The 19,176-nt window shown below is 44.3% G+C and overlaps 1 protein-coding gene across 1 annotated transcript; it reads right to left on the bottom strand.

Annotated features, from left to right (window-relative positions):
- Positions 1 to 10,851: 10,851 nt before the first annotated feature.
- Positions 10,852 to 17,076, bottom strand: LOC140371618 (lecithin retinol acyltransferase-like). The gene is made up of 2 exons (XM_072458787.1): positions 16,479 to 17,076; positions 10,852 to 11,005 (listed from the first exon to the last, which is right to left on the bottom strand). The coding sequence occupies exons 1-2, from the start codon at positions 17,013 to 17,015 to the stop codon at positions 10,853 to 10,855; spliced, it is 690 nt and encodes a 229-aa protein (XP_072314888.1). The 5' UTR covers positions 17,016 to 17,076; the 3' UTR covers position 10,852.
- Positions 17,077 to 19,176: the final 2,100 nt, after the last annotated feature.

Genomic DNA, 19,176 nt, shown 5'->3' with positions numbered 1-19,176 from the left:
CAGTGGGGGGCAGTAGAGAGTACCTGCAGGTGCTCATTGGGGGGCAGTAGAGAGTACCTGCAGGTGCTCCAGTGGTTGGCGTCTCCTCTGATGGACCGTCTCTGTCTGTTGGTGGCGCTGTTGTCAAACACAAACATAAACCTTATTATTAAAGGTGCATTATTAGTTTTCTGGTGGAGGGTCCCTCACCTGCTCGTCTCCTTTGTCTGTAATAAGAGAATGTTCCGCAGTATGGCATTAAACACTTACACCATCTTGCATTTATTCAATTACTGACATTTTTTACCACTAGAAAAACTTGGCCATGTGGCGCTGCCTGTGTGTCTCCATGGATACAGATAGATTTAATGCCACACTGTGGATCATTCCAGGAAAAACAATAACATCTCCATGGAGACGAGAAGGTTTTGTTTGTTTGTTTCAAGACTGTTAGGTTTGTGCATATTTTTCCCCTATACTTTTTCATATTTTGTTTCTGACATTAGTCTTTATATTCCTGGTTTGGTTTTGCGTCAGAGCGAGCACGTTCCTCGCTCCGTTCTGCCGCCCCCTGCTGGCTCGCATGCTTTGGTAGCTTTTTGTTAGCTTTAGCTTTTGTTTAGCCTGGTGGAACCGGGGATCCTATTTTCCTTTTCCTTTGGGCTTTAGCTGTTTTTTTTGTACTTTTTCAACTAGAGGCGTCGACACCGGCTCCTACGGCTCTTACGGCTCCTACGGCCCTGTACGTGGCCGGTGTGGCTCCTGTTTGTTCTGTTTGGCTGGCCCACCACGTCCATCTTTCTGTTGTTACTTTGTTTCTTTTTTGTGCACGGGGTTCTTTTTTTGCTTCTTTTTTTCTTACTCCTGCTTCAATAAAAGGAGGTGAAACCATAAGTTAAAGTTCTTCACCCGGAAAAAGACCCAAAACAAACCCGCAAGAGCAAATAATGATATTGACTAAACTCTGCTCAGCTCTGAAGTATATGCGGGTCCCAGACGGGCCCCGGGGCCCATCGCCTCCACTTTTGGACTTTGTAAAGTTAATAAACCAAAGACATGGTCCAACATTAAACTCCATTTACACCACGAGAAAAGCAACACAGCACAACTCCTCCACTGAGCATGTGCAGGACGACTCGACTCCACTGAGCATGTGCAGGACGACTCGACTCCACTGAGCATGTGCAGGACGACTCGACTCCACTGAGCATGTGCAGGACGACTCGACTCCACTGAGCATGTGCAGGACGACTCGACTCCACTGAGCATGTGCAGGACGACTCGACTCCACTGAGCATGTGCAGGACGACTCGACTCCACTGAGCATGTGCAGGACGACTCGACTCCACTGAGCATGTGCAGGACGACTCGACTCCACTGAGCATGTGCAGGACGACTCGACTCCACTGAGCATGTGCAGGACGACTCGACTCCACTGAGCATGTGCAGGACGACTCGACTCCACTGAGCATGTGCAGGACGACTCGACTCCACTGAGCATGTGCAGGACGACTCGGACGCACGTCTGCTGCTGAGTGTATTTTACGGAGGTGAGTCCGGGGCGTATTTGACGCCGCGGTGTGTACTTAGCTCAAGTAGTGTTTTTGACACTCGGAGGAGAGAAGATTTTCAAACTCCTGAGAAGGAAGTGAAATGTTTTAACAACGTCAGAACATGTGTAAACGCTCTAAAAACATAATATGTCCTTTAACAGAAGCGCCCCAAAGTGTTCTGTCCTTAAGGAACTCTCTCAGGAGGAACTAACGAGTAGTTAGTAGTAGTTTACAGTCACGACCATTGAACCATGAGGTGTGAACTGTCCCATTCAACCTTCTTCTGTCACGTTCTGAAATGCAGTTCAAAGTTTATTGCATTATTATGAAACTAGAGATATTTTTCTCTGACATATTAATGCATCTGTGTCTGATTGTACGCGTCCCAGGCATTTGTGGATATTTTTGTCTTGTTTTGACCTTTCAGGTCCAGACTGAGCTGCAACAGTTTTATAAACCAGTTTAAACCAGAGCTGAGCTCATTTAAAGAGCACCTGGACTTATTAAGAGACACATTTGAAGTCTTATTTACAGTATTGCAACACAAATATTACAATAGACAATCATTTTAATACAACTTTATGTCACTGACAATGAGTCACAAAAGTGATTAATTCAACTTTAATACGACTCAAATCTTATTGTACAACTAAAAGATGAACATAAAGTCTCTTTTGAACTCTTTTGTCCAGTTTAGAGAGAGTATTTTCTCCTGAATTGAATTGAATCCAAATAAAGGTGTTCCAGCGATTATTTACCAAACGGGCCGAGACTCACCTGCGAGAACCTGGAGGAGAACCATGAGGAGAACCATGAGGAGAACCAGAACCATCCTGGACCAGACCATCACTGCTGCTGCTGCTGCTCCGTCTCAAGATAAAATAATGTGTTTTCATGCAACACTTCTTCTTGCTCTTCTTCCTTCAAACACTTCCTCAAAATCATTCTTATTTAAAGCAGCTCCTGACACAATTGAGCAACATTTCTTGTAATTTCTATTTTTTCATATTCTTGGTAATTATTGTGAAATTCTTTGTATTAAGCCGGACACTAAATTGTCCAACACTCATTTTATTTGGTAAAATATAAATAATAAGATCATGTTTTAAGACAGGCTTAAGGTTTAATGAAATAAACCCATAAAGCTGCACTTAATGATTATTATAGTCAATTATTTAACGATTGTTCAAACAAGTGTCATTTTGATTCATTAATGAGTTGTTTTGATGACTAGAAAAGGCAAGTTTATTTGTAGAGCACGTTTCAAAGTGTTTCACAACAGCAAAAAATGCAACAAAATCACAAAGAAATGACAGAAATCACAAAACAGTTTAAGACATAAAAAAGAAAAGTGCAAAGAAAATCCTTTCAGTCACATGTCCTGACTCTGGCACCAGCAGGAGGCCGGTCCATGTTTAGTCCTGACTCTGGCACCAGCAGGAGGCCGGTCCATGTTTAGTCCTGACTCTGGCACCAGCAGGAGGCCGCTCCATGTTTAGTCCTGAATCTGGCACCAGCAGGAGGCCGGTCCATGTTTAGTCCTGACTCTGGCACCAGCAGGAGGCCGGTCCATGTTTAGTCCTGACTCTGGCACCAGCAGGAGGCCGGTCCATGTTTAGTCCTGACTCTGGCACCAGCAGGAGGCCGGCCCATGTTTAGTCCTGACTCTGGCACCAGCAGGAGGCCGGTCCATGTTTAGTCCTGACTCTGGCACCAGCAGGAGGCCGGTCCATGTTTAGTCCTGACTCTGGCACCAGCAGGAGGCCGGTCCATGTTTAGACCTGACTCTGGCACCAGCAGGAGGCCGGTCCATGTTTAGTCCTGACTCTGGCACCAGCAGGAGGCCGGTCCATGTTTAGTCCTGACTGTGGCACCAGCAGGAGGCCGGTCCATGTTTAGTCCTGACTCTGGCACCAGCAGGAGGCCGGTCCATGTTTAGTCCTGACTCTGGCACCAGCAGGAGGCCGGTCCATGTTTAGTCCTGACTCTGGCACCAGCAGGAGGCCGGTCCATGTTTAGTCCTGACTCTGGCACCAGCAGGAGGCCGGTCCATGTTTAGTCCTGACTCTGGGCACCAGCAGGAGGTCGGTCCATGTTTAGTCCTGACTCTGGCACCAGCAGGAGGCTGGTCCATGTTTAGTCCTGACTCTGGCACCAGCAGGAGGCCGGTCCATGTTTAGTCCTGACTCTGGCACCAGCAGGAGGCCGGTCCATGTTTAGTCCTGACTCTGGCACCAGCAGGAGGCCGGTCCATGTTCAGTCCTGACTCTGGCACCAGCAGGAGGCCGGTCCATGTTTAGTCCTGACTCTGGCACCAGCAGGAGGCCGGTCCATGTTTAGTCCTGACTCTGGCACCAGCAGGAGGCCGGCCCATGTTTAGTCCTGACTCTGGCACCAGCAGGAGGCCGGTCCATGTTTAGTCCTGACTCTGGCACCAGCAGGAGGCCGGTCCATGTTTAGTCCTGACTCTGGCACCAGCAGGAGGCCGGTCCATGTTTAGACCTGACTCTGGCACCAGCAGGAGGCCGGTCCATGTTTAGTCCTGACTCTGGCACCAGCAGGAGGCCGGTCCATGTTTAGTCCTGACTGTGGCACCAGCAGGAGGCCGGTCCATGTTTAGTCCTGACTCTGGCACCAGCAGGAGGCCGGTCCATGTTTAGTCCTGACTCTGGCACCAGCAGGAGGCCGGTCCATGTTTAGTCCTGACTCTGGCACCAGCAGGAGGCCGGTCCATGTTTAGTCCTGACTCTGGCACCAGCAGGATGCCGGTCCATGTTTAGTCCTGACTCTGGGCACCAGCAGGAGGTCGGTCCATGTTTAGTCCTGACTCTGGCACCAGCAGGAGGCTGGTCCATGTTTAGTCCTGACTCTGGCACCAGCAGGAGGCCGGTCCATGTTTAGTCCTGACTCTGGCACCAGCAGGAGGCCGGTCCATGTTTAGTCCTGACTCTGGCACCAGCAGGAGGCCGGTCCATGTTCAGTCCTGACTCTGGCACCAGCAGGAGGCCGGTCCATGTTTAGTCCTGACTCTGGCACCAGCAGGAGGCCGGTCCATGTTTAGTCCTGACTCTGGCACTAGCAGGAGGCCGGTCCATGTTTAGTCCTGACTGTGGCACCAGCAGGAGGCCGGTCCATGTTTAGTCCTGACTCTGGCACCAGCAGGAGGCCGGTCCATGTTTAGTCCTGACTCTGGCACCAGCAGGAGGCCGGTCCATGTTTAGTCCTGACTCTGGCACCAGCAGGAGGCCGGTCCATGTTTAGTCCTGACTCTGGCACCAGCAGGAGGCCGGTCCATGTTTAGTCCTGACTCTGGGCACCAGCAGGAGGCCGGTCCATGTTTAGTCCTGACTCTGGCACCAGCAGGAGGCCGGTCCATGTTTAGTCCTGACTCTGGGCACCAGCAGGAGGCCGGTCCATGTTTAGTCCTGACTCTGGCACCAGCAGGAGGCCGGTCCATGTTTAGTCCTGACTCTGGGCACCAGCAGGAGGCCGGTCCATGTTTAGTCCTGACTCTGGCACCAGCAGGAGGCCGGTCCATGTTTAGTCCTGACTCTGGCACCAGCAGGAGGCCAGTCCATGTTTAGTCCTGACTCTGGCACCAGCAGGAGGCCGGTCCATGTTTAGTCCTGACTCTGGCACCAGCAGGAGTGGACTTTCCCTAGTTCTACATAAGATTAGGTTGTACATGTTCAGCTTTTCTTTGTAAATCTCTTTTTGAACCTGGAGCTTTGACTTGCGCCATTTCCGTTCGGCCCGGTTCCTTTTCTGTGCCCTGACCGAATCATCATTTCTCCATGGCAACTTCTGCTTATTTTAAAATAATTCTCAAAGGGGCGATGGTGTCCAGAACATTCAAAACACTAGATGTAACAGAGTTCAACAAATCATTTACATTAGAACACAAGACATTTTCAAAGTTTATCATTTCCATAAACAGTGCACCTGTGCCATCACTTATGTGTCTCCTCTGAACAGCTGCAGGACCAACCGGAGGTTTGGGAGAAACAGACAGGTCAAAGAAGACACAGAAATGATCAGACAGAGCAACATCGATCACATTAACATTTGAAATATTTACCCCCTTTGTAATTATGAGATCTAGAGTCTGTCCTCTGCTGTGGGTGGGGCCACTCTGCTGTGGGTGGGGCCACTCTGCTGTGGGTGGGGCCACTCTGCTGTGGGTGGGGCAAATCACGTGCTGGGTAAGACTGAAGGTTTCAAGGACAGCATCAAGCTCTTCAGTGTTTCTCAAATATTATCAACATGCACATTGAAATCACCTGTAATGACCAAACCATCAAAGTCTGTGCATACATCAATAAAACTTTGGCAGTGCTGGGGAGGCTTGTATAAAACAATGAAGAGAATGGATGGAGAATGTTTTAGCTCCATTTTAAAGGATACATACTCAAATGATGAAAACACCCCAAAAGAACAACCTGTGGGTAATTATTTCATCACTAAAGGTCCGACAAACTCCACCCCCTTTTTGTTTTCTCGTGTTTCAGATTCAGACTTAAAGTTGGGTGGAGCAGATTCTATTAGAACTACATTTCCTGTGTTTTTGTCAAGCCATGTTTCAGTTAAAAACATCAAATCAAGATCATAAGAAGAAAGAACATTTTAGAAAAAGGTTCAGTTGTCGTCATCTGGACTCGGTTTTAGAAAAAACGTTAAGTTTCGACTCTCATCCAGGAGTCATCTCAATCTGCAACTCTTGGATGAGAGTCGAAACGAGTCCAGATGACTACAACTGAACCTTTTTCTGTAATGGAACATTCCTGGACAAATGAGGGATTACACGGACAAGAAAGAAAATTATTAATTAAGAGTGATTTGTTATATAAGGATCTGACATTTATCACAGCAAGTTTCAGACTAGTTTAAGTGAGACTGGGCCTTATCTTTTCACAGAGAATATGAATCACATTTCTCAGATTGGGCCGCCTGTCTCGCATTTTGTTTTCCCATCTGTGTGATGTGACAACAGAAATAGCACTAGGGGGGGCTATTTTCGCACAGGCCCCCGGTTTGGTGTTATTTTGATCACTAATCCTATCTATGGGAGATACCAGGTGAAAGGCGAGGGGGGATGGGTGGAGCGACTTTTGTTGGTGTATCAGGAGTCGGCTTGTGCGGGGCACCCACGTGCACAATCAGCTGTTTAACTCCTCGATGTTTGGCCAAAACATTAGGAAGGAGTGACGTTATCTCAGACACAGTGGAGCTGGCAAAAGTGTGTTGATATTTACGTGTGTCACATGACGTATTGCAGAGTCACCAATCAGGACAAGCCCTATCGGTGACCTTGACGTTTGACACAGATTCTCTCTGTCTGCTGCCTTTTGGCCACATCATGTCTTTTTTCATTCACTTCGGTCTCTGAAAGTGGTCAAAATCAGTTTGTAAGCTGTATTTTAGGTGACTTTACATTATCTTTGTATCGTTTAGGCTTTGCACCGAGTTTGTTCCAAGATACAGCCTGGTCTTTCCGGTCTCGAGACAATTTTGGGAAGGACACAGTCTCTCTCCGATTTAGGTTGAAAGTAGCTGTTTTTCTTCTTCAAAATGTGGACTTCTTACCACTGGATGACACCGGAATTGTACCTTTCTATCACTGTTGTAGTTATAGTTTTCGCTTGTGTCCAGAAGAGGGCGACGAACTACAACAACAAACTTCAGCCACTCCCTCTCTCTTTAGCCAATGAAACGTGTCATTTCTGTGTCTGATGGTGCTTTTATTTATCTCTACATCTAATTTTTTCCATACATGTCTTTATTATGATGCGTTTGTTTTAACTCAAGTGAATCTGAACAGCTGAAAGTACACGCGAAATGCCGCTGTGCCGCGCCGCAATGTGAGAGCGCAATGAGGAATGTGGGACGACTGCATTAGAGTGCTGTTAATTACCCCTGACAAATCTACTTGATTTAAGCTCCAGACTAAAACTGAAGCTGTTCCTGAACACTTTGGAGCACAAACAAGCGGCCGGACTCTTTGTGGAGACGAGACTCTGTAGATTCGGTGACTCCGGAGCCCGTTTTACTTTAGGTTTGATTGATTCACGCTCCTGTGTGGAGTACAAACTGGAGTCTCGGAGAGTTTTAATGTGGAGAGAAGTTTATATTTTATCTTTGTCACACTTTACAAAACCAATTCAGTTTAAAATGACACTTTTTGTGCTTTTTTTAATGTCTTACTTTTACTACAGTTATTCGTTTTTCCGCATGCATCTGTACTGTGTAACGTGTATCAGATGGAAAAATACACTTAAGTCAAGGTTTGGGAGCACTGTACCTGTTTGAAAATGTACTTTTAGAGTGAAAATGTCAGTCTCTCTAACTGATTTCGAGCAATATAAATGCGTGAAAAGTAATGATCTGGATTTTTTTTAATTTAATTTATTTTTAATGAATAGATTTCCAAATTTTCAAGCTGTTTTTTTAAATATGTAAAAAAATAACCCTCTGCCTTTTCTTAGTCAAGAAAAGTACTTTGATTTAGCAAGTAGAAAGCTAAATATTTTACGTTCAGTACAATATTTTATTACTTTTGTACTTTGTTACTTTCCAAATATGAGTACTTCTGCCGCCACTGCACGGCGGCCATGTTGGAAAAGATGCAGGACAAAGAGGAGGCGCAATATTTAAACAGATTTATTTACATTTTAATTGCAAAGCCGTACAAAAGTCTTTGAGCCGCAGTCGGGACACAACACAATCCAATCAAAGCATTCATTCCATCATTTACCAGATAAAAAACGTATATTCCATACTTTTAACATACTCCAGCAATAAAAAACAAACAATTCATTTTCTTCATAATCCAACTCTTCGTAAAAATAACCAGCAGGTGGCAGTGTCGTTCAGCGGAATCACAAATCGGGGGGGAAAGGCACCATTTATTTACAGAAATGTTGAACCTGTGATCACTTTGTCGGCATAAACGTGCGCTGACCTCATCTTAAAGCCGCGCTACGCCACTTTCCCGGTGGCGCGTCGGGTCGTAATGTCCCGCAGTGTGGCATTAAACTCGTCATTCCCGCATTTGATCCGCGACAGGGGTTTTTTGCTGCTCGAAAACGGCGCGAGAAGCGTGAATTCCTGCTGTGAGCGGCGGCGGCCCTGCACAGATCCGACCTGTAACTCGGCCCGGTGGTGTTGCCGTGGAGACATCGAAAGGTTTAGTGCCAAACGGTGGGAAACCCGAGGCCGAGCGGCGGGCGAACGAACGACGCCGTTTGAAAGGCGCCGAGCTCAATCTCGGTAACAATATTCAGTCGATATTCAGACGATATTCAGTCGATATTCAGTCGATATTCAGTCGATATTTCAACGACGCATCAGGAAAGCGCTAAAACGTGCCCGTGAATGTCTCGGTCAAGGTTCAAATGTCGCAGAAAACGTGAATGAACCGTAAAATGAACCACAAAACTGCAGAAATGTCGCTGTATCTTCTTGTTTTCAGAGATTAAACACTTTTTTTCATCCTAATCGTTTCAATTACAGACGATAAACTCGACATGATTAATTTTCTGATTCATCTCCCGCATCTAATTGAGCTTTGAGACGGTTTTTGTTTCATGTGAATGGGCCACAGAGATAACAAACATGAACCAGGTCAAGTTGGACCACCCATGTGACTAAAACGCAGTAAATAACATTATGTAAAAGTTTGGCAACGTTTTTAGGTTCAGAATTCCACTTCCTGATCGTAAATGACTAAGTAATGGACATTCCGTAACCTAGCAACAATGTTAAGCACACGCTGGGCCGAAACAAATCCGATGTGGACATTTTTTGGCAGAAATTATGATTTGACGAATACAAACACCTTTAGTTTAACGTCATCGTGTCTTTTATAACATATTTTCAGCTTTTCTTAAACTATCATTTATATGTACAACAGGTATTATTCTTTTTCTTATTTTTATTTGTATTCTATTTTTTTATTTGTATTTTCTTTTCTTTTTAATTATTCTTCCTTTTTTATTTTTATCCTTATAAAAATAAAAGTAGAAAAATAATATTAATAAAAAGAAAGAGTAAAAAGAAAAAGGAAGAAGAAAAAAAAGAAAAATAATAATAACAAGAAAAATAATAATAACATAAAAAATGATATTATTTTTCTTCTTTCTATTTTTTTTTATTATTTTTCTTCTTTTTATTATTATTATTATTAATTTTCTTCTTTTTATTTGTATTCTTCTTTTTATTAATATTATTTTTCTTCTTTAATTTTTAATCTTTAATTATTTTCATTTTATTTTATTTTCTCTCATTTTTATCTTTATTATTCCTACCCGTACATAACTCACTCCCACGCGGGCCCTGTCCGTCAGATGCCCTCCCATCCTCATGTCGCTGTAGTTTAACTAAGATAAAAGGTTAAAATGTCCATTATTAATCTGCAGATTTTATGTTGCGCGGCGTTTCTCATTCATAAAAGAGACGATGCAAATTCCTTAATCCAACCAAGATTTATGCGCTCGAATCTTGACAGTGAAGTTAAAAAGTAAAAACACTAAGTAAGTGAGATTATTGATCTTATTTTGGCCTAAAACAAATGCATTTTTTCAGTTTAAATGAGGTGTAATAAGGCGTATAAAATATAAATAGTTTTTTGTGACAGTCTGAGCAGAATCTTTGGGAAACGTGCCGAGGTTGGACTAATTAAAATGAAATTAAAGTACTTTTTTTCTTGAAAATTCTGCAAAATTTAGTTTTCCTTCACTTTGTCTTTTTTTTTTAATTTTTTTTTTTTTAATAAAGTATTTGAAAAGTATTGAAAATGGACAGATTTGAATAACTTTGGACCAAATACAACTTAAATGTTGGCCTTTTTATGTCGTAATTGTACTTGTTTTGTCATTGTGCCTTTATTACTATTCATTATTTATGTTTTTTTCTCTCGTTGTTTTCTGTTGTTTTACATTTCTATTATTTTTCTTTTAAACTAAAAAAAAAAAAACACAAATATATACATGAAAGAAAAGTGTTGAAATATGTGCACGCTCCGAAAAATCCACGCAATTTCGAGGTTTTTTTGTTTTTGTTTTTTTTGCGTCAAAGCGAAAGCAGCGCTCTGATTGGCCACGCTGGGGTGGTCCATCCCAGTTTCACCGTTTGACAAAAGCTCTTTTTAAAAACCGTGACAAACACTTGAAACTACTGCGTGTGAACATTAAAAACACGTGATAAAGAGTTTAGACGGATGCAAACACACTAAAGTCCGACCGGTGCCGTTTGGTGCTTTTTCTCGTTGTCTTTTTTGGGGTTTTTTTTGCGGTTGTGGCGTGACTTGAACAGAAGCGGGTTCTTCAGCTGGCCATCCACAGCGTGAAGGGAAGCAGCAGAGCGGGCGTTACCGTGGAGCACGAGGACCCGGAGACCACCAGAACCAGGACCGCGAGCAGGAGCGAGGCCAGCAGAGTCCTCGGGTCCCGGACCACGGACTTCAGCCAAGAACAGAACTGGAAGACACACGAACAATAGGAGACGGCCAAAATGATGATAATAATGAGAATAATAATAACAGCAATAATAATAATAATGATGATAATAGTAATAATAATGATAATAATGACAATAATAATAATAACAGCAGCAATAATAATAATGATAATAGTAATAATAATGAGAATAATAATAACTGCAATAATAATAATAATGATGATAATAGTAATAATAATGAGAATAATAATGACAATAATAACAATAACAGCAGCAATAATAATGATGATAATAGTATAGTATACAAGGGGGGAGTTTCTGTTGAAACAAACAACTCTTGCTACTTCAGGAAGGCTCCTCCCAATGGGCGGGTCTTACCACAGAACAGTATTAATATCGGAGTTCTCGACCTAAATTCTTTTATTGACAATGACTCTTGGATGAAGTCGAAACGTCTATTTTTTCTAACTGAGTCCAGATGAAACAACTGAAGCTTTTTCTACTATGGAACACGCCTGGACGAATGAGGGATTACACCGACAGTAATAATAATGATAATAATAATGATAATAATGACAATAATAATAATAACAGCAGCAATAATAATAATGATAATAGTAATAGTAATAGTAATAATAATTGGGTGCACGGTGGCAAAGGCGGTTAGCGCTCTTGCCTCCCAAGAAGGAGATCATGGATTCCCGGACCAGATTAATCACATGATCTCTCTGGGTGGAGTCTGCATGTTCTCCCCGTGTTACCGTGGGTTCTCTCCGGGTTCTCCGGCTCCTCCCACCGTCCAAGACATGCATGTGTTAGGCAAAAATTGGTGACTCTAAATTGGCCCTAGTGAATGAATGTGAGAGTGAACTGTCTGTAATGTCTATGTCTCTGTTAGGCCCTGCGACAAGTTGGCCACTGTCCAGGATGTACCCCGCCTAAGGCCCGAAGTTACTGGGATAGGCTCCAGTCACCCGCGACCCCAAAAAAGGGAACAAGCGGTAGAAAATGGATGGATGGATGGATGGATAATAGTAATAATAATGAGAATAATAATAACTGCAATAATAATAATGAGAATAGTAATAATAATGAGAATAATAATAATAACAGCAATAATAATGATAATAGTAACAATAATGAGAATAATCATTATGATAATGAAAATAATAATGAGAATAGTAATAATAATGATAATAATAATAATAATCACAGCAATAATAATAACAACAGCAATAATAATAATAATGATAATAATAACCAGTATAATAATAATGACACTAATAATAATGAGAATAATAATAATGATAATAATAACCAGAATAATAATAGTAATAATAATGAGAATAATAATGATAATAACAATAATTAGAGCCGCGGAGCGGGGATGATGAGTGAAATATGAGCTCCGCAGATCATTTCCAATAGACGTGACTTGTCCTTGAAAAAACAGGAAATTAAGTATTTTTTGAGGGCGTGTTACGCAGAGACCGTAGAGAATATCAATATTCTTTTGGATATGTATTAAATTTCAATGTCTTTAGATGCAAAAGGTGTTGTTTTGAGCTCGATCGAACAGAAAACCTAGGACAAGTACGATTTTGAAAAAAAAAATCAAGCGTGGCGGTGCCTCTTTGATTCGACATGGCTGACTTCCTGTTTATCATAGAGCGATGCTGACAGGTACGTTTTACTCCTCTAAGGTCAGAGGTCAAAGGTCGCTCTATCACTGTTCCAAGTTTCATGTGCCTAGGCCAAAGATGAAGCGTTTCATGTTTTTTCTTTTTTAAACTAGTCGGCACTGTTGCGACGGGCGTTCTCACAACCTCCATTTTATTGGAGTTTGGGCCGAGCCGATCGCGTCTATGACCACATGTGACCTATGACCCCATGTGTGACCTATGACCCCATGTGTGACCTATGACCCTATGTGTGACCTATGTCCCCATGTGTGACCTATGACCCCATGTGTGACATTCATCAATGTTCAGGGGGTCAAAAATGTTGTGATAAAATTACCATGCAAGAACAATAATAAGAATAAATATAGCCGCGCCGCCGCCACGCTGCAAGAGGAGGGGGCGCTAACGCGCCCCAATTGTCCTTTTATTACTCCCGAGAAAAACTCCAGAGTCATAATTAGCCATTTTTGAACCAATATGGCCGACATTTGGTTGGGTGGACGGCGTTGCCGTAATAATATTTTTTACTTCTCTTGTCACCATCTACCTCTGCGCCAAATTTCATGATTCTACGATCAGATTTTTTGGGGGTAATTTCCTATCTCTCAATGCATTTTTGGTACATTTGGGGGCGCTGACGCGCCATTTTTTTAAATTTTAGAAAAGGGAGATAGCCAGAATGTAGAGAGGCACGATTTTTAGAGGTGTGCAAATTTTTGTGACTTTTTGTCAATGTTCACTGGGTGAAAAATAGGGGGGTTTGTCCCGAGAAGAAAGAAGAAAGAATAATATTCCGGTGTGAAAACAATGTTTCCCATTTTTCAAATATCATAAACTATACATTTTCGGATGAAGACCGCAAAGCGCTTGTTTAGTGCGCACTTTTGCACGGGCTTCGCCCGTTTACAACGGTAATGTTCCATTTTCCTACTACTAATTAGTATGCACGGGGCGTGCGTGAGTGAAGGAGTGCGTTAGTGAGTGTTTGGAAGTGGGCGAGCGCTTCGATTTCGTGCGCACTACGTGCGCACTTTCGCAGCCGTGCCTGCGGAACTAATAGGCCTCTCGCCAGCTTGTGGCGCTCGAGCCTAATAATAAGAAACCATGGCAAGAACAAAGACTCGTTCCATTCCATAGAATGGCTCGAGCCAATAATGAGAATAATAATAATAATAATAATGATATAATAATAATAATGATAATATTAATGATAATAATAAAGGTGAACAGCTGCAGGGACGCGGTGCTCGATCCTCGGACGTTGGGCTTGTGTTCGATCTGGGATTGTCAAAAGTGTCAAAAATCACACACTGAGTGAGTCTGAGTCAAGTCCAAGTCCAAGTCCTCCAAACACACAATGTGTCACAATGTTTTGCAATTCAAATTGCAAAACATTTTGTGAACGGTTCATAAGTCCAGGGCTCGTCTGAGCCAAGCGTCGACTGTGAAGCGAAAACTGCACTAAAAACACTGGTCCAGTCCAAGTCGAGTCCAGGTCGAGTCCAAGTCGAGTCCAAGTCGAGTCCAAGTCTAGTCCAAGTGGAGTCCAGGTCGAGTCGAGTCAAGTCCAAGTGGAGTGGATATAAGCGTTGTCATGACAACAAGTAAACATTTCAAAAGCAGCAGCATTTTTTCCTCATTTCAAGTTAGAAATGTCTTTTTCTTATTTTTCCAGTAAAACAAGATATTTTATGCTTGTTCCCGTGACGATCTCACTTTAGTCCAAATAGACTCAAAACAAGATAAATTGCATTCATTTCTTCTCATCTTATTTTAAAGGGTCTGAAACCATCAGAACTAGAGACTCCTTTGACTTAAATTGTGAGAAAATCAAACGTTTGTGTTCGGATTATTGAGGAGAAACATTATTATTCCGTCTGGTTCATGAAATTAAACGTTTTGAATGAAAAAAGTCTTGATATTAATATTCTGAGCATTTTCTGATCGTTTTGGCAAAAGAAAATGGAATTATTTCAACTGGACAAAAGTTTGAGAGTGAATCTGTTTAAATATCCAAATGTACTTCATATTGTGAGTGTTTTTGAAGATGTTGTGCAGAATCTGAATGTGGAGTTTGGCGCTTTGACTTAAAAATGCCACAAAAAACAGCTGAATTTAAACAAAATCTAAAAATGAATCTGTTTCAAAGGTGTTATTTCTGCACTTTTCACATTTGTCTGATGATCAAACCTCAGAATAACACGTTTTTGACATAATATCGTTTGAATATCGCCCAAAACATATCGATATATTCATCATTTTAACCCTATGAAACCTAAACCAGGACGAGATCTGTATAAAACTTGCATTTTGCAGTTTGGACCTCGACAAACATGACAGAACTGACACTTTGTAATGAATATTTTCCCTTTTTCCAGATTCTAAACCTGTTTTTTTATTCAAAAGTGAAAGAATTTGTTCACCAATTTCTCAAAAAGTTAATTCCACGTTAAACTCAGATTAAAGTTGTTTCTTTCTTTGTTTAGACAATTTCTGGGTTTAGTTTCGGTCCTAGTTTAGTCCTGGTTTAGTCCCGGTTTGGTTCTGGTTCAGTCCCGGTTTAGTCCCGGTTTAGTCTCAGTTTAGTCCTGGTTTAGTCCTGGTTTAGTCTCAGTTTAGTCTCAGTTTAGTCCCGGTTTAGTCCTGGTCCTGCAAACAGAGTCCTGTTGTCCGTCGGGCCCCTAATGATCCAGGTTCGCACTGATTACAGGAAGTAACTGAAACCTGAGAGATTCTCCATCCCCCAGTTAGACCTGGTTTAGACCCGGTTTGGACCTGGTTTAGACCCGGTTTGGACCTGGTTTAGACCCGGTTTAGTCCTTGGGCTGGGTTTTGGTTCTGGTCTTGGCCTAGTTTCTGGGCCAAACTCTGAGGAGTCAAAGCGTCTCTTGTTTGAGTTTTTCCGAGTGACACTTTTTCCTTTTGGCTCAATCCAAGAGTTTTACCGGCTCCGAAAGAGAGAGAGCTGAACCAGGACTAAACCAGGACTAAACCAGGACTAAACAGGGACTGAACCGGGACTGAACCAAGACTAAACCGGGACTAAACCGGGACTGAACCAGGACTGAACCAGGTCTGAACCAGGACTGAGAACTTGGTCAAAGACTTGGACAAAGTTGTGCTACAGCCCAAACCTGCAGGTCTAAACCAGGTCCAGGTCTAAACCAGGTCCAGGTCTAAACCAGGTCCAGGTCTAAACCAGGTCCAGGTCCAGGTCTAAACCAGGTCCAGGTCTAAACCAGGTCCAGGTCTAAACCAGGTCCAGGTCTAAACCAGGTCCAGGTCTAAACCAGGTCCAGGTCTAAACCAGGTCCAGGTCCAGGTCTAAACCAGGTCCAGGTCTAAACCAGGTCCAGGTCTAAACCAGGTCCAGGTCTAAACCAGGTCCAGGTCCAGGTCTAAACCAGGTCCAGGTCTAAACCAGGTCCAGGTCTAAACCAGGTCCAGGTCCAGGTCTAAACCAGGTCCAGGTCTAAACCAGGTCCAGGTCCAGGTCTAAACTAGGTCCAGGTCTAAACCAGGTCCAGGTCTAAACCAGGTCCAGGTCCAGGTCTAAACCAGGTCCAGGTCCAGGTCTAAACCAGGTCCAGGTCTAAACCAGGTCCAGGTCCAGGTCTAAACCAGGTCCAGGTCTAAACCAGGTCCAGGTCTAAACCAGGTCCAGGTCTAAACCAGGTCCAGGTCCAGGTCTAAACCAGGTCCAGGTCTAAACCAGGTCCAGGTCTGAACCCCGCGCGGCAGAGGTGCTGATGCGCGTGAACTTAAAGTAATTGAAAAAGCCAATCAAAGGCGCGTGCTCGTGCGCGCTCACCTGTTCGGTCTGCAGGCTGCGCGCGTGCCCGTAGCGGCAGTGCGTGACAAAGTGCTCACAGTTGTTCCACAGGAGGCTGTAGGACACGGGCCCCAGGAGCCGCTCCGCGCGCAGCGCAGACTCTTCGCCGCGCAGCGGCGCGCACTGCGCGTCCCCGCGGTTCAGGAGGATGTGCGCGCCGTACGCAAAGTCCTCCACCGAGTCCACGCGCACGCTCGCGCTCTTGGACAGCACGCCCAGGAGCAGGCGCGTGTTCGTGACCATGCGCTGCACGTGCCGCGGGTCCGCGGTCACGAGCGGCAGCGCGTCAGGGATGAGGTGCGCCACGCGGCCGTCGCCCATGTAGATCCCGAAGTGCGTGAAGAGCGTGCGCGGCACCTCCAGCAGGTCCCCGCGTGAGAACCGGCTGCACGAGACATTGTCCCGCCGCGCGCACGCCACGGGCTCGCGCTCTACGTGCACGAGCCGCGGCAAAGAGACGTTAATGTGCGCGAGCAGAAACAAGCGCTCCAACAGAAACAACAGCGTGTCCAGCATCACGCGCGTCAGACCCGGACTGAACTAGGACTGAGACCAGACCAAGACCAAGACCCCAGAGTCCAGATCTGGTCCGGGATGAAGGGGCGGGGTTTAAGTTCTCCTCAGAGTCAGAGAGAGACACGCGCGCGCGGAGAGAGAGGAAAACCACACCTCAGACCTGGGACTCATCCAGCCCCTGAACCTGGAAGAGACTAAACCTGGTCTGACCCCTGCTCCTGGTGTGTGGAGCCCAGTGTGGACCCCCGCGGGGCCTGTGTCAGATCCAGCTGCAGGGGTCTAATCTGGACCTAATCCCGATAATCCTATAATCCCTCATATCCAAGACTAAAGTCCAGACTAAAGTCCAGACTTAAGTCCAGACTAAAGTCCAGACTTAAGTCCAGACTAAAGTGAGTCTGCAGAAGTCTCTCAGTTTGGTCCTGGTCCTGGTCCAGCCCGAGTCTGAGTCTGAGCCTGGACTGAACACCTGAAAGAGCTCAGTATTGGTCAACAGTGTTTCTCTGATCAGCTGCAGGCCCCGCCCCCCCGCAGTGAACCATTCTTCTGTTGTTACTGTTTCAGCCTAAACCCATTAAAGCTGTCAATCAAACCCTGAGAGCCCAGAGGAGGAGAGAGGGGGAGAGAGGAGGAGAGAGGGGGAGAGAGGAGGAGAGAGGAGGGGAGAGGAAGAGCGGAAGAAAGAGGAGAGAGGAGGGAGGAGCAGAGAAGAGGAGGAGAGAGGAGGTGCGAGGAGGAGAGAACAGAGAGGAGGAGAGAGGAGACAGGAGCAGAGAAGAGGAGAGAGGAGCATAGAGGAGGAGAGAGGAGGAGACAGGAGGAGAGAGGAAGAGCGAAAGAAAGAGGAGGAGAGAGGGGGGAGGAGCAGAGAAGAGGAGAGAGGAGGAGACAGGAGGAGAGAGGAGGAGACAGGAGCAGAGAGGAGGAGAGAACGGAGAGGGGAGAGAGGAGGGGAGAGGAGGAGAGAACAGAGAGGAGGAGAGAGGAGCAGAGAGGAGGAGAGGAGGAGAGAGGAGGAGACAGGAGGAGAGAGGAGGAGAGAGGAGGAGACAGGAGCAGAGAGGAGGAGACAGGAGCAGAGAGGAGGAGAGAAGAAAACGTTTTGGGATAAAGAAAGAATGAAACATTAATATTTGCACAAGTTTGATGATAAATTCAGTTTTATTCTGACTTTGGAGAAACAGAAAAGGACAAAAACAGGATCTGAGGGGAAAAAAGCACGAGAAAAATGACTTTTTCACGTTCAATGTTGAAAAATAAGATGCAATCAATAATGTTTCATTTCATGAGTCGTTTGCACAAAGACGTGACAATTAAAAAGCGCTTATGCAAAATATTCAGCAAATCTGTCCATTTTCTGGAGATTTTTCTCCCGTTTGTTTTACACAAATGCAAATGTTTAATTCAAAGTGATTTTTAGGGGTTAAAAATGTCACAAACTGAGACAAAGCAGCTTCGGCTGATAAATGGCTTCAGACGCCAAGGATTGTGGGAACAAGAGTGACGGATGGACAAAACATGAATGGAATATGCAAATGAGACATCGCCACGGAAACCAAGATTAGGAACGGGTTAAAGTTAGACCTGGTTTAGTCCTGGATTGGACCGGCTTTGGTTATGATTAGGACTCGGTTTATTCCTGACTATTTTGTTCTAGTTTAGTCCTGGTTTAGTCTTGGTTTAGTCCTGGTTTAGTCCTGGTTTAGTCCTGGTTTAGTCCTGGTTTAGTCCTGGTTTAGTCTTGGTTTAGTCTTGGATTAGTCCTGGTTTAGTCTTGGTTTAGTCTTGGATTAGTCCTGGTTTAGTCTTGGTTTAGTCCTGGTTTAGTCTTGGTTTAGTCCTGGTTTAGTCCTGGTTTAGTCTTGGTTTAGTCTTGGATTTGTCTTGGTTTAGTCTTGGTTTAGAACTGGTTTAGTCCTGGTTTAGTCCTGGTTTAGTCCTGGTTTAGTCCTGGTTTAGTCCTGGTTTAGTCTTGGTTTAGTCTTGGATTAGTCCTGGTTTAGTCTTGGTTTAGTCTTGGATTAGTCCTGGTTTAGTCTTGGTTTAGTCCTGGTTTAGTCTTGGTTTAGTCCTGGTTTAGTCCTGGTTTAGTCCTGGTTTAGTCTTGGTTTAGTCCTGGTTTAGTCCTGGTTTAGTCCTGGTTTAGTCTTGGTTTAGTCTT

The sequence above is a fragment of the Eucyclogobius newberryi genome, unplaced genomic scaffold, assembly GCF_026437365.1.
Source record: "Eucyclogobius newberryi isolate DKJ021-1_F unplaced genomic scaffold, fEucNew1.0.hap1 SCAF_22, whole genome shotgun sequence".
Lineage (NCBI taxonomy): Eukaryota > Metazoa > Chordata > Actinopteri > Gobiiformes > Gobiidae > Eucyclogobius > Eucyclogobius newberryi.
Note: the sequence above shows the minus strand (reverse complement) of the source record. Positions and strands in the feature narration are given on the sequence as shown.

Excerpts from the sequence above, each read along its gene's own strand:
- LOC140371618 (XM_072458787.1), bottom strand. The coding sequence starts at position 17,015 with ATGCTGGACACGCTGTTGTTTCTGTTGGAGCGCTTGTTTCTGCTCGCG. Across the intron at positions 11,006-16,478 it reads GCAGCCTGCAGACCGAACAG|TTCTGTTCTTGGCTGAAGTC; the intron begins GTGAGCGCGCAC and ends TGTGTCTTCCAG.